The sequence below is a fragment of the Trachypithecus francoisi genome, unplaced genomic scaffold (genome assembly GCF_009764315.1).
Source record: "Trachypithecus francoisi isolate TF-2019V2 unplaced genomic scaffold, Tfra_2.0 Lachesis_group11, whole genome shotgun sequence".
In the NCBI taxonomy this organism is placed as follows: domain Eukaryota; kingdom Metazoa; phylum Chordata; class Mammalia; order Primates; family Cercopithecidae; genus Trachypithecus; species Trachypithecus francoisi.
Genome location: NW_022681456.1, coordinates 111,918,239 through 111,934,006, shown reverse-complemented (window position 1 = coordinate 111,934,006; position 15,768 = coordinate 111,918,239). Strand labels below are relative to the sequence as shown.

Genomic DNA, 15,768 nt, shown 5'->3' with positions numbered 1-15,768 from the left:
GAACTCGGAAGGCTGCTAAAATCCCCGGCCAGCGTTGGAGTTTTCAGTCCGCGTGTCCCTGGGCTTCGAAGCCCAGCACGGCGTGGGAAGGCCCCGAGGAAACGCTGAGCATTTGCCGGGGCCGGGCGGGGGCGGGCGCGGGGCAGCGGGGCGGGCTCCGGGCGGGGGCGCGGGCGCAGAACTCGCAGCCAGCTGAGGTGCCGCCTCGTGCAGCCGCGCAGGCGCGCAGCCGTCTCCGTGTGAGTGCGCGTAGTCGCGCGCCTGTCCCCGCGCGGGCTCCGTAGCGCGTGTGCAGGCTGACGCAGCTCGCGGGCCCTCCTCCTGCTTTGCAGCGGCGTCGGCGGAGTTTTGGGCGTTTGGGAGGGGGGCGAAGGAGCGAGAGTCGAGAGAGTGAGGCGGCGGCGGCGGCAGGGAGGAGGAGGAGGAGCAGGCGCCGCCATGGCCGCCGCTATCACCGACATGGCCGACCTGGAGGAGCTCTCCCGCCTGAGCCCTCTGCCCCCCGGCAGCCCGGGTTCGGCGGCGCGGGGCCGGGCTGAGCCCCCCGAGGAGGAGGAGGAAGAGGAGGAGGAGGAAGAGGAGGCGGAGGCCGAGGCAGTGGCGGCGCTGCTGCTGAACGGCGGCAGCGGTGGGGGCAGCGGAGGCGGTGGCGGAGTGGGGGGCGGCGAGGCGGAGACGATGTCGGAGCCGAGCCCCGAGAGCGCCAGCCAGGCCGGGGAGGACGAAGACGAGGAGGACGACGACGAGGAGGAGGAAGATGAGAGCAGCAGCAGCGGCGGGGGTGAGGAGGAGAGTAGCGCCGAGAGCCTGGTGGGCAGCAGCGGCGGGAGCAGCAGCGATGAGACCCGGTCGCTGAGCCCCGGCGCCGCCAGCAGCAGCAGCGGGGATGGGGACGGCAAGGAGGGCCTGGAGGAGCCCAAGGGACCGCGGGGCAGCCAGGGCGGCGGCGGGGGCGGCAGCAGTAGCAGCAGCGTCGTCTCCAGCGGCGGCGACGAGGGCTACGGGACTGGGGGAGGCGGAAGCAGCGCGACCTCCGGGGGCCGGCGAGGCAGCTTGGAGATGTCGTCGGATGGGGAACCCCTCAGCCGCATGGACTCGGAGGACAGGTCAGTGCTCTGAAGCGTTTCCCTTTCCCTTCCTCCTCTTGAACTCCCGGGCCCCTCAGAGGGGGACCAAGGCGACTTTTTGCCGCGATCCCCCTGCTCCCCGAATCCTCGGCCCCTCCCCCAGGCTCTCAACTCGGAAATCTCTCGCCGCCGCCGCCGCGCCCCTCTCGCAGCGCATCGCGGCTTCCAACTCAAACCGTTCCCCCCCAACTCTCCTTTCCCCGCCCTCTTTCCCCTCGGCGCTTCGCTCCTCACGGACCTCAGGACGGCTCTAACTCGGAAACAGTCCCCAAACGGGCCCAGATCCTCTGGCGGAGCAGAAGAGGGCCTTGATGTACACTCGTCGGTACTCAAGGTTAGCTTCATCCAACCGTGTTCGGGAACACTTGTCAGAACTATAATTGACAAGTGTTTCCAATATGGCTGGTCTCGCCTGGATTTAACAGAACTTCCTTGTCCAGGGGGGAGACCCCAGCTATCACTTTTCTCTACTTAAACAAAAAAGGATTGTTCTTTTATATTAAATCATTGCTTTCCAAATCCCTCATTTGGAGTCAGTCATGTGGTCTCCAGCGTGATTTTAACAATCTTTTCTGTTTTGGGAGCATATCTGGGAAAAAGTTTTAAACACGTATAAGTGGTTGTGGAAAAGAATAGTGAATTGATGGCCTTTTAAGATAACTTTGCGGAATCGGAGAGTTGGAATCGTAACAAAATACAGTCTTGAAGGTGCAGCGTAGTTTGCGGCTTTATAGTAATGCTTCAATGTGAGAGTCATGATTTTACATGATAATATTTAAAGTCATGCATTGGATAGGTCTCGGAAGGAACGAGTATTATTTTTCTTACTAAAGCTTATTAGAAGTAACTAGAGAGTGACAAAAATGCGCATTTTTTCAGAACATTTAAAAAGTGTGATAGTATATGTTTCAATTGTCCTATCATTACTTTTGATCTGTTTGGGTTAGTTGGTTTTTAGTGTACTTTTAAAAAAACGAGAATCACATCATGCGTATTATGCCACTTCTAAAGTGTATTAGCATTTATTTTGACCATCTGCTTATGTTTTGACAATCAGTAAGATTTTTTTTTAAAACATGCTCCCCAGAAAAGTATAGCAATGGAAAATTTAGTGATCGGTAGTGATTTTCATTTAAGAGTTTAATATTCTAAAGTTCTAGGAATTCCGATTAATTGATTAAAACGAACACCTTAGTATTTAATGCTACAAGTAAGACAGAGTCCTGGAGATTTTGAAAATCTAGCTTTAGATTCTGTTTGACATTAACGTCTAGTTAAGAAAATATCTTGGGGTAAAGTAGATTGTACAAACCTTAGGAAAAAAAACTGTAGGCATGAGTAGGAAGGAGAATGTCTTCAAGAAAATTAAAAATTGATGTAAACTGCACAATGAAGCATGTGCTATTTTTACCATTTTATTCTCCTCTAATACCATTACATATCTGAAAGTTGACATTAGTTTATAAAATCAGCGTTTTTCATTTACTCAGTATACACGTATGCTTGCCTACCACTGTACAAATTCGATGTCTTCCATTTCTTTCCCACAACTATGGTGCAAGATAGGTATTATTTTGACTTCGGTTTAACAGATGAAGGAGCAAGTTGAGTGTCTTACTCAGGACAGTAAATACAGCATGGAAATGGTGGGCTGGATATGAGCAAAGGTTCTCAGTCCCCTGTTACTTCCACTTAAGAGTTAGAATAATTCACCTTAAATAAGTGGAGGCCGGGCGCGGTGGCTCACGCCTGTAACCCTGGAACTTTGGGAGGCCGAGGTGGGCGGATCACCTGAGTCGGGAGTTTGAGATCAGCCTGGCCAACACAGTGAAACCTTATCTACGTTAAAAATACAAAAATTACCCGAGAGTGGTGGCATGTGCCTGTGGTCCCAGCTACGCAGGAGGCTGAGGCAGGAGAATCGCTTGAACCCGGGAGGCAGAGGTTGCAGGAGCCAAGATGGTACCACTGCACTCCAGCCTGGGCGACAGAGGGAGACTCCGTCTCAAAAAAACCAAGTGATGATATGTGTCAGAGTTTTGTTTTTAGTTAGTTTCTATTTATTACATCACTTCAGGAGACAAATGAATTATTGGTTAAGTACATTTAGGAAGTGGAATTTTGGCTTTTATTTGACATTTGTGAGATAGTTACTTGAGTATATAATTTTTACGTCTTATTTCAGAATAAGAAGTAAAATATGGGTGTCAAATCCAACTAAAGTTAAAACTTGATAACCAAGCAAACTTGGTTTTCTTAATGCTTAATTTTAGAGACTACAAAATACTGTTTTAATGTCACCAATTCAGGGTAATAGATTTGTCACTTGTATGAAGAAGTCTTACTAGCGAAACTGACTTGTGGTCTTAATAATCTTAATTCTGAAACACCTCCTTGTTGCCTTTGATATTTTTCTCCCAGTTATTTTGAGTTTGGAAAGGATCTATAATTATTATAAATTACTGTAGATTACATCAATCTGTGGATTTTATAGATTGATATCATGGTAAGAAAACTTCATTTTTGTAACTAATGGAAGGATAATCTTAGTTTTAAAGTGCTCTGTAACATTTTTAGGCATTCCTATTACAAGGATTCCATTATCATAATGCCTATTTACCTTCCTATTGTTTTGATTACGTTACACTTTTTAGTTTATCTGATATGCTGTAGAATTTGTTGAACATCTTTGTTAAATATCTTTTTCTTTTTTTTTTTTTTTTGAGACGGAGTCTTACTCTGTCACCCAGGCTGGAGTGCAGTGGCACAATCTCGGCTCACTGCAGCCTCTGCCTCGTGGGTTCAAGCGATTCTCCTACCTCAACCTCCCGAGTAACTGGGATTACAGGTGAGTGCTACCACCTCTGGCTAATTTTTTATTTTTAGTAGAGATGAGGTTTCGCCATGTTGGCCAGGCTGGTCTCGAACTCCTGACCGCAGATGATCCTCCCACCTCGGACTTCCAAAGTGCTGGGATTACAGGAGTGAGCCACCACCACAGGCCATGTTAAATATCTTAAGTGCTACTTTTAAAAAGATAGTTAGGCTGGGCATGGTGGCTTACCCCTATAATTCCAGCACTTCAGGAGGCCGAGGCTGGTGGATCATTTGAGATCAAAGAATTCCAAGACCAGCCTGGACCACATGGTGAAACCCCATCTCTACTAAAAATACAAATAAATGAGCCAGGTGTGGTGGTGCAGGCATGTCATCCCAGCTATTCAGGAGGCTGGGGCAGGAAAATTGCTTGAACCTGGGAGGCGGAGGTTACAGTGAGCTGAGATTGTATCACTGTACTCCAGCCTGGGTAACAGAGCAAGACTCCATCTCAAAAAAAGATAATTAAATACAAAGATGTAGATATTAGAGGTTATGACCTGAGATGTCATTTATGGTATTGGAAGGTTTTGTGGTGAAAAGTGACTAATTTATGAAATGATTAAATACCACTTGGTACAAAAAGTTGATTTTTCTCCCCCCAGGAGAAAGTTACTCAAAACCAGTGTAAGTTTATAGTGTGTTTATTTTGGTAAATTTACAAAATCTTGAAATTTTATGTAATTTTATTTTTACTTTGATTATAAAGATAGGAGGGAGAAGTGTTTTGGTTATAAAGATAGTAGGGAGAAGTATTTAGCTATGTGAAACCAGTAAAACCTAGCTTTTTTTTTTTTCTTTGAACTTTTTTTCTCTTCAATGAAACTGAGGTGCTTTTTAAAAAGTTACGCTCCTAGGTTAATTTCAGAGGCTATGGTAACTTAAAAACAAAAATTAAAAAATTTTTAAACATAATTTTATTTTCATTCTTCCAACACAGTATCATGTAAAAATAGTTTAAAATATAGTTGAATGAATGAGTCATCCAAAAAATGTCAAATGTCAACACTTGTTACTGAACGTGTATTTATGCTAAAAAAGTTAATGCCAAGGAAATAGAAGACAGTCTCAATTTCAAGTAGTAAATTAGCTTTTAAATGGAATTTTAATATTTAAAATGCCCGTGGAATTAGTTTACAAATTAATACCAGCTATTGAATCAGTTAATATATGAAAGTACTCTTGTCCAGGCATGTGTCTCACACCTGTGATCCCAGCACTTCGGGAGGCCGAGGAGGGCAAATCACATGAGGTCAGGAGTTTGAGACCAGCCTGAGCATGAGCCACCACACCTGGCCTAAATCTTAATATTACTACCTATATTTTGATGTTTGAGTAGTATCCTGAACTTTAGTTCCTCAACTACAAAACAGTTAGGTATTACTCTGAAGTGTTGTTTCGTGGTTTAACTGAAATAATTTGTTAAAGAGTGCTGTGAACTGTTTTGAAGAATCCATCCACGTTGCTTGAATGTGTGCATCTTTTCTGTTGTAGAATGGTATTTTGGAGGGCAGGGACATTTTTGCTTTTTTAGGATCTTTGTAAGTACCTAACATAATATCTTGGGTGTGGTGAATACTCCATTTATTACTAGCATTAAATTGAAAATACCAACAGTAGTATGTATGTATGTATGCATTTATTTATTTATTTTGAGACAGAGTCTTGCTCTGTCACCCAGGCTGGAGTGCAGTGGCGCGATCTCAGCTCACTGCAACCTCTGCCTCGCAAGTGGCTAGGACCACAGGCACCTGGCCCAACAGTAGTATTTAACGTCTTGCTACTTCAGGTCTCTTGTCTGTGAAAGGGGGACAATAATGGTTCCTATCCTGTATGATTGCTATGTGAATTACTTGTAGAGTATTTGGTACACATTTATTAAGTGTTTACTATGTGATGGGTATATTCTACAGATGTATGTGGAATCCCTGTTATGTGACAGGTGCTTTATTTGTTTTGATACAGGGTCTCACTCTGTCACCCAGGCTAGAGTGCAGTGATGCGATCTTGGCTCACTGCAGCCTCTGCCTTCCGGGTTCAAGCAGTTCTCCTGCCTCAGCCTCCTGAGTAGCTGGATTACAGGCACATGCCACTATGCCCTGCTCATTTTTTTTTTTTTTTTTTGTATTTTTAGTAGAGAGGGTTTCACCATGTTGGCCAGGCTGATCTCGAACTCTTGACCTCAAATGATTCGCTTGCCTCGGCCTCCCAAAGTGCTGGGATTACAGGCGTGAGCCACCGTGCCCGGCCTCATGCCAGATACTCTTCTAGATGCTGGGGATGCAGCAGGGTATAAAACAAAGCCCTTACCTCATGAGTGGCAGAGAGAATCACTGCACAAATGAAATGATAATAACTAGTAACGTCTATTATTATGAAGTGCTATATGATCTGGAATGCTCAAAAGTACTATATCAATCAGGTGTCAGATGTATGACAAGAGTCTGCAAATGAATGTTGCAGAAATTTGCAAAAGGATATGGTAGACTAAAATATTTGATTACAGCATGTACATTTTAATCAGTTTTCTGTGACTGTTCTGTGGTGGGCCTAAAAGCCTTCATTTTAAATTGTTTTTAATATGTATGTGCAGCTAGTTATAAAAAAAGATAACTAGCTTTTTTTCAGGCAATAACTAGCTGCACGTACATATTAAAAACAATTAGAAAAGAAATTGAATGCTTCATGAATTTGCATGTCATCCTTGTGCAGGGCCATGCTAATTTTCTCTGTATTGTTCCAAGTTTATCATATATGCTGCTGAAACGAGCATGCCTGTTATCTATTGGTGAAAAGTTTTGGAATAAGTTTTCTAGTAATGACAGTGCATAGCGGTGGTCTAATCCATGATTAATTTATTTTTATGATGAATAGTTTGCATTTGTGAAAGTAATAATTATATTGGTCTTAAAAGCTAAGACCCATTGCACCCCATTTAGTGATAAGAAATGTGATGGTATCTCCTCAGATATTTAGTGTTTAAAGAGCAGGCTAAAGAGATTATTGTATTGTGTTTTTTCTGTAAATTGCGACATGGTGCATTCAAATTAGAACTGGAGACAGGTATGGTTACTCACACCTGTCATCCCTGCACTTTGGAAGGCTAAGGTGGGAGGATCCCTTGAGCCTAGGAGTTCGAGACCAGCCAGGACAACGTAACAAGATCCCATCTACAGGCTGGGCATGGTGGCTCATGCCTGTAATCCCAGCACTTTGGGAGGCCAAGGCAGGCGGATCACGAGGTCAGGAGATCAAGACCATCCTGGCTAACACAGTGAAACCCCGTCTCTACTAAAAATACAGAAAAAAATTAGCCGGGCATGGTGGCAGGCATCTGTAGTCCCAGCTACTTGGGAGGCTGAGGCAGGAGAATGGCGTGAACCCAGAAGGCGGAGCTGGCAGTGAGTGAGCAGAGTTCGCACCACTACACTTCAGCCTGGGTGAGAGAGCGAGACTCCGTCCCAGCTACTTGAAAGGCTGAGGCAGGAGGATCACTTGGACCCAGGAGTCTGAGGCTGCAGAGAGCTGTGATCGTGCCACTGTAGTCAAACCTGGGTGACAGAGCAAGACTCTCTCACGCACACACACAAATAACAAAAAAGCAAAAAACAAAGTAGAGTTGGAACGTGTTGTATAGTCAGTGACTAAGGATTTTGTGTGGGAAGGGGGACAGATTTTAGGCTTGGGTAAATGATGAAGAGAGAGTTCTAGAAACCCTAACTGAAACATACAGGCAGGAATGAGCATAGCTTGTTCAGGAGAATAAAAATTCTTTTTATTCTCTTCACTTTCTGGCTGTATAACTCCCTAGTTCACATTCAAGTCTTACCTCGAACAGGCTGGTTCCTTGTTAGACATATTGTCAGCATTCCGAGTTCTTTATTACCCTCACCCCAATATGGGTAATTGTTTACCATTTATCTCGGCTGCTGGGTTGTGTGCTCCCTGAGAAGAGAAACCATGTCTGTCTTGATTGACACTTTATCTGTAGCACCTGGCTATGTAAATGTTATTTATTTCTGAATACGTTTTCTTGAGGATTTAATTTGAACAATAGTTTGCATCGTTTTTCCAGACACAACTGTCACTAGAATAACTAAAGGAACATTGAGTAGTGAAAGAGCATGGATGTAATCTAACTTCTCAGAAGTTGCTTCTTTATCTGTAAAATAGGAGTAGTGCTAGGATTGAGTGAGATGACATGCAAAGGGGTTATGTATTTACTTCATAGAGTCATTTATATCCCCATTTCTCATGCAGAGAAGGTGCAGTGGAAAGAATACTCCAGCTGAGGATAAGTGATCAGTATTGTAGTCTTGACTTTATTGCCGTCAGGAAATGTGGCAAATCATTCATTTCTGTGAAGCTCAGATTGATTCTTTTTCTTAAAAATGAGGGTTTTTGACAAAACAGTATAAAGTAATTTAGAGCTCAAATGCGAGGGTACTGCTGTAGAGTTGGCAAGTACTTTAAATACAGTTAAACAAATGGGTAATGTATTATCTTCTTTAGACAAACTCGGAATATTGCCGTGTGTGGCTTTGTTATATCCAAGATCTCAAGGATATTTTAGATAGGTTCTTTTGGGTTTAAAAGTCACCATATTTCTTTAAAAAATTTTTTTTTATTTTTGAAAATAGAAATTAGGTCTTGCTATGTTGCCAAGACTGGTTTTCAACTCCTTGGCCTCCCAAAGTGCTGGGATTACAGGTGTGAGCCACTGTTCTTGGCCAGAAGTCATCATATTTCTACTTCATATTTATGGTGTTGTTTTGAAATATCCATTTGTGTTTATTTCCTCTAGGCTATAACATTTTAAAAGTAAAGATCTGGCCGGACATGGTGGCTCACACCCATAGTAAAAATACAAAAATTAGGCGCATGCCTGTAATCCCAGCTACTCGGGGGGCTGAGGCAGGAGAATAGCTTGAACCTGGGAGGTGGAGGTTGCAATGATCTGAGATCGTGCCATTGCGCTCCAGCCTGGGCAACAGAGCAAGACTGCCATCTCAAAAAAAAAAGAAAGTAAAGATGAGGTCTCATTTATACTTGCAGAACTTGCCTTCTGCACTCACTTAATATGTTGTTGCCTGTATTCATTCTCAGTAATTGGTTGAATTCAACTGAATGTGGAAATACCTGATTGCCTATTTCTTTCTCAGTTTCATTAGTGTGGCTGATGAAAGAAAAAGAGAACAGTTGTTTTTGTTTTGTTTGTACTTCGAGACAGGGTCTTGCTCTGTCACTCATGCTGGAGTGCAGTGGTACCATCACAGCTCGCTGCAGCCTTAAACTCCTGGACCCAAGTGACTCTCCTGCCTCAGCCTTCCGGATAGCTGGAGCTACAGGCATGCACTACCATGCCCAGCTAATTTTTTCATTTTATGTACAGATGGGGTCTCCCTGTGTTGCCCAGGCTGGTCTCGAACCCCTGAGCTCAAGCAGTCCTCCCACCTTGGCCTCCCAAAGTGCAGGGATTACAGATGTGAGCCACCACACCTAGCCATCACTACTTTTCGTAAATATTTTTTAAAGTACAAGGAGTAGATGAATTGGCCATAGTTTTTTTTAGTGTTTTAAATTAATCTTGGAAATGGTTATTTCAACATGTGTTTTGAGGTGTTGAGTCAAGAATGACAGTAGTCATTCTTGTCAGACATGTATACTGAAATTATCTGATATTTTTCCTCAGAATTTCCTTAGTAAATTTCTATTTATGATTTAATACTAATTAAACCTTCAAATGTAATTGCTGCTTTATTAAATGGGTGTTCTTCATAGTGGATTCTTTTTTTAAACATACCATCTTTGTGTATATACATTTCTCTGGAAATGTTTATAAAAAGGTAAAGATAACTTCCTTAGTGTAATTGTGTTGAAGTGGAATGTTTCTAGTGTTTGTGAAGATATCAATGGCTGGCTGATACTTTAAGCTGGATGAAAAATGTGGGTGAAGTAATCTTAAAGGGTGATAGATTTGATAGGAGAAATTTAAAGTAATGTGCTCAGTGCATAGTGTGATAAAAGAATGTAGCCTACTTGTTTTCCATAGACTATATTTCATCATTGTTGCATAAAGTCCCTTTTGGCCAATTTAATGAATGCTGCTGGGTCTTCAGGAAAAAAAATCGTTTGTCTTTAACCAGAGAAATAATTGTGGGGATAGAAAGTAGTCTTTCTCTTGATAATAAAAATTCATTCTAGCTTTTAAAATTATAGTGATAATAGCTTGTAATAATAGTGATAATATCTTGGTTTTGGCTAATGATTTTTAGTGTGGTTCCAGTTAATTTTTTTTTTGAATTATTTTAGTGTGACAAAGCCATATATTTAACTTGCCTTAAAAAATACTACTTACTGGCCAGGCGCGGTGGCTCAAGCCTGTAATCCCAGCACTTTGGGAGGCCGAGACGGGCGAATCACGAGGTCAGGAGATCGAAACCATCCTGGCAAACACGGTGAAACCCCGTCTCTACTAAAAATACAAAAAAATTAGCTGGGCGAGGTGGCGGGCGCCTGTACTCCCAGCTACACGGGAGGCTGAGGCAGGAGAATGGCGGGAACCCGGGAGGCGGAGCTTGCAGTGAGCTGAGATCCGGTCACTGCACTCCAGCCTGGGGGCAGAGCGAGACTCTGTCTCAAAAAAAAAAAAAAAAAAAACTACTTAAGTTTTTTGCTAAAAATGATGAACATTTACTGTGTGCAAGGCGCTAAGTTTGGGAGTTTACTCTGAATAGAAGTTTATAGGTGACAGTACAAATTAACTGGATCATATGGGAGCAGAATTTCTTCCACCTTAGATGAATAGGAAGGGCATTAGGGAAATTTGACTTATTTGTAACACACACATGAAACACATGTAATAAAATAGGCACTTGTCTTTACTTTTTTTTCCTAATTGTTTGAGTTTATAGACCAAAAAGCCTGCAGCAGCACCGCAGTTTTGAAAGCAAAATCAGGTGGCCTTATAGAATCTGTTGTGTCTAAATTCCTTCTAAAGACCAGTTTTATAATTTGCTCTTTGTCCTTCGTAAATAGAAAAAGTGACTACCCCATTGCCTTGGGAAGGAATGTTTGGAGTTGGATTTGATGTTGTCATTGTTAGGCTCAAATCTGTTTCAGTGGCCTAAGTTCTAAATTTGGGACAATTTCTTTGTACCCTCAGTATTGCTTTCTATGACTGACCTTGAATTTTTATGAAGCTAATTGACTTGTAGGAATCAAAATTTAATAGTTTATCTTGTTAGTAAAACTATCTGCCTGAATGGGTCAAATTTTATGTAGATGTTAAATATCTCTTTTGTGTTATGCACTATGAATATACAAAACCAAAGAACTTTTGCTTGTGTGCTACACTAGATGAAAGTTTTGCATACTAGATGAAAATGTCAGCCTGGCACGGTGACTCATGCCTGTAATCTCAGCATTTTGGGAGGCTGAGGAGGGAGGATAGCTTCAACCCAGGAGTTTGAGACCGGCGTAAGCAACATAGTGAGATCCCATCTCTACCAAAAACAAAAAAAAAAAAAAAGAAAACAGCCAGATGTAGTGGTGCATACTTGTAGTCCCAGCTACTCAGGTGGGAGATCACTTGAACCTGGGAAGTTGAGGCTACAGTAAACTATGATTGTGCCATTGTACTCCTGCCTGAGTGACAGAGTGAGACACTGTCTCAAAAAAAAAAAAAGAAAAAATATGTCGTTTTTTTAAGTTGCACTAAAGAAGTATTAGTGCCATTTTGATGTATACTGTAGGCTGTATTTCAGTTATTTTTTTTTTTTTGAGACGGAGTCTCGCTCTGTCGCCCAGGCTGGAGTGCCATGGCGCAATCTCCACTCACTGCAAGCTCCGCCTCCCGGGTTCACGCCATTCTCCTGCCTCAGCCTCCCGTGTAGCTGGGACTACAGGCGCCCGCCACCACCCCCGGCTAATTTTTGTATTTTTAGTAGAGACAGGGTTTCACTGTGTTAGTCAGGATGGTCTCGATCTCCTGACCTCGTGATCCGCCCGTCTCGGCCTCCCAAAGTGCTGGGATTACAGGCGTGAGCCACCACGCCCGGCCTCAGTTATTTCTTAAATCAATTCATTCAAGTTTCTCCTTTGAATGTATAGTAGTATGACAGTTTTTTTGGCATTACTGTTTTGCGCTTGTTTGACTATGGGCAAATCTTAGTTTATCTGAAAGAAAAGGATATGAATAACAGTTTATTAGAGTTGTAAGCTTTACAGAGTTAATACACATCAAACATTGTTCCAGTTATTTCGGCGCTCTGGCAGCCCTTTTCCAACATTTAGTGGTTTAAAACTACAGCATATATTTTACTTACGAATCAGTGATTTGGGCCGGGTTCTGCAGGGTCAGCTTATTTCTGCTCTACTAGGTATCAGCTTGTGGAAGCAGCTTAAAGACTAGGGACTGGAATCAGAATGCCCACTGACTTATGTCATGTATCTGTCACAAGTCTGGTGCCTAGGCTGGGAAGACTCAAAACAGCTGGGACTCAGAACAGCTGGGGCTTCTCAGGCATCCCTCTCTAGCTCTGTGTATGTTCTTCACGGGATCTCTTCAACTTGGCAGCTTCAGGGGAGCCAGATTCCTTAAATGGTAGTTGAGGACCCCCAAACTGAGTGTTCCAAGAGCGAGCCAGGCTGAAACTGTATTCCCTTTTATGACTTAGCCTTGGAAGTCTGGCAACATGACTTCTGCAGAAGTCTTAGGCCTCATCAAATTCAAGGGGAGGTAATACAGACCACACCTATTAGTGCTGTGTAATAAGAAGAGGAATAAGGATGGGGTCTTTCAAAAGTGACCATCTTTTAATTTTTTTCTGTTTTTGAGAAACAAGGTCTCACTTGCTGGGTTGACCAGGCTGGAGTGCAGTGGCTATTCATAGGCACAATCATGGCATACTGCAATGTTGAGCTCTGATACTCAAGCCGTCCTACCACCTTAGCCTCCTGAGTAGCTGGGACTACAGTTGTGCATCACTGCACCTGGCCTAAAAGTGGCCATCTTTTGTTTTATTTCTATTTATTTATTTTTGAGGTAGATTCTTGCTCTGTCATCCAGATGGGAGTGCAGTGGCATAATCTTGGTTCACTGCACCTCCACCTCCTGGGTTTAAGTGATCCTCCCGCCTCAGCCTCCTTAGTAGCTGGGATTACAGGTATGCACCACCACACCCAGCTAATTTTTGTATTTTTAGTAGAGATAGGGTTTCACCATGTTGGCCAGGCTGGTCTCAAACTCCTGATCTCAGGTGATCCGCCCACCTCAGACTCCCAAAGTGCTGGAATTTTTATTGAGATGGAGTTTCACCGTATTACCCAGACTGGTCTTGAACTCCTGAGTTCAAGTGGTGTGTCTGCCTCGACCCCCCCAAAGTGCTGGGATTACAGGCAAGAGTCACTGCTCCTGGCCAAAAGTGGCCATCTTAAAAAAAATACAATCTGAGGCCAAGTGCGGTGGCTCACGCCCGTAACCCCAGCACTTTGGGAGGTCGAGATGGGTGGATCACGAGGTCAGGAGATCGAGACCATTGTGGCTAACACGGTGAAACCCCGTCTGTACTAAAGATACAAAAAATTAGCCGAGAGTGGTGGCGGGCGCCTGTAGTCCCAGCTACTCGGGAGGCTGAGGCAGGAGAATGGTGTGAACCCGGGAGGCGGAGCTTGCAGTGAGCCGAGATTGTGCCACTACACTCCAGCCTGGGTGACAGAGCAAGATTCTGTCTCAAAAAAAAAAAAAAAAAAATCTGACACAAGCACATAGAACAATGCAGGATATATAGCAAATGCTCGGTGTTAGCTGTTAATATAAAAAGTGGAAGCACGATTTAGAGTGCCTTTTGCTATTTTATATAGTAGGTTGCATAGTTGCTTTTTTTCCTTAATAGTCATAACCTGTAACAGGCAAGATTGTTCATGGTTTTTTCTTTCTTTTTTTTTTATTGTTGTCGTTCATGGTCTTCTTGAAGTACATGTTTGTTTCATTTGGTTGTTTTAGCTTTTAATCCCTTTGTCAGCCTAGAATAAATATTAGGGCAAATACTTATAATCTGTTTCAATGAGTGGAGATGAGAAATGGTAACTCAAGTAAAGAATTTTTACTCTTAGAATTGTGCATTAGGTGTGCAATTTCAGAGTTCTTAAGATATAGGGGATTCTTTTTTTTTCTTTTTTTTTTTTTTGAGGCGGAGTCTCGCTCTGTCGCCCAGGCTGGAGTGCAGTGGCCGGATCTCAGCTCACTGCAAGCTCCGCCTCCCGGGTTTACGCCATTCTCCTGCCTCAGCCTCCCCAGTAGCTGGGACTACAGGCGCCCGCCTCGTCGCCCGGCTAGTTTTTGTATTTTTAGTAGAGACGGGGTTTCACCGTGTTAGCCAGGATGGTCTCGATCTCCTGACCTCGTGATCCGCCCGTCTCGGCCTCCCAAAGTGCTGGGATTACAGGCTTGAGCCACCGCGCCCGGCCCCAGATATAGGGGATTCTTAAATGTTTTTGCAATGTTTTGAATTTTACCCTTTAAAAAATTGATTGTAAGGGTGGGAGAGACATAGTGTGATCTTTCTAGTATAAGTGGCAGTTTTATAGATGACAGGAATATTACCTGTTAGCTGAATGATAGTTTACCTGTTAATATGATTAGATTAGGATTTCCTTTGTATTGTTGTAATGTTTACCTAGTTGGATAAATAGGCTTTGAAAAACTCTAGAGACTTAACGTTCCTTCTTAAAAGTTTTTTTGTAGAGATGAGGGTCTTGTCATGTTGCCCAGTCTGGTCTCGAACTCGTGGCCTCAAGCAGTCCTCTCACCTTGGCCTCCCAACGTGTTGGGATTATAGGCATGAGCCACTGTGCCTGATTGATCGATCGATCGATCTATCTATCTATCTATCTATCTATCTATTTTTTTTTTTTTTGAGGAGTCTTGCTCTTTTTCTCAGGCTGAGTGCAGTGGCTCGATCGATCTCAGCTCACTGCAACCTCCGCTTCCTGGGTTCAAATGATTCTCCCCCTCAGCCTCCTGAGTAGCTGGGATTACAGGCACGTGACACCATGCCTGGCTAATTTTTGTATTTTTAGTAGAGATGGGGCCAGGCTGGTCTCAAACTCCTGATCTCAGGTGATCTGCCTGCCTTGGCCTCTCAAAGTGCTGGGATTATAGGCGTGAGCCACCTCACCCGGACAAATGAATTTAAATTTGAAGTGGATGTTTGTGGATGATACATGTTTATGTCAGTTTTAGCATCCAATTTCTTTCTTTCTTTGTTTTTTGAGACAGTCTTGCTCTGTCACCAGGGCTGGAGTGTGGTGGAGGTGGGATCACAGCTCACTGCAAACTGCACCTCCGTGGCTCCAGTGATTTACCCCACCTCAGCCTCCCAAAGTGCTGGGATTACAGGCTTGATCCACCGTGCCTGGGCCCCAATTTATATTTTTATTCTGTTTTGGCTGCTTGGTCTTGCAAATCTGATTTGGAGATGTGGACAGTCTCCATGTCTCCATGTGTACCTTAGTTTGTTCTTTTTTAAATATAGGGATGGGGTCTCGCCATGTTGCCAGGCTGATCTCCAATTCCTGAGCTCAGAACGTTTGCCGCCTCTGCCTCTCAAAGTGCTGGGATTAACAGGTGCGAGCAACTGCGCTGACCACATTAGTTCTACTGATTTAGGAACAGGGATTAGTAGTAAGGACGTTTTATTTGGAAGACAACATTGCTTAATGACTTTAATTGTTTTTACTTCTCGTCACAAATGCAAAAATG

General features: G+C 43.4%; 1 protein-coding gene and 1 non-coding gene across 5 annotated transcripts in view; one reads left to right on the top strand and one right to left on the bottom strand.

Moving 5' to 3' along the window:
- Positions 1-231: 231 nt before the first annotated feature.
- AEBP2 (AE binding protein 2) overlaps positions 232-15,768 on the top strand; it is a 218,109-nt gene continuing 202,572 nt past the window's right edge. For 2 of the 4 annotated variants that reach the window (XM_033222720.1, XM_033222721.1), the window contains exon 1: positions 232-1,106. In XM_033222720.1, coding sequence (XP_033078611.1) covers positions 439-1,106 — 668 coding nt within the window. In that variant the 5' untranslated portion in view covers positions 232-438. Of the gene's footprint in view, positions 1,107-1,370; positions 1,462-15,768 lie in introns of all 4 variants that reach the window. The other 2 variants (XM_033222722.1, XR_004439997.1) reach the window with 2 other exon arrangements.
- On the bottom strand, positions 6,672-6,777 carry LOC117091134. Its single transcript, XR_004440255.1, has one exon. It is a non-coding gene; the product is annotated as a U6 spliceosomal RNA (small nuclear RNA).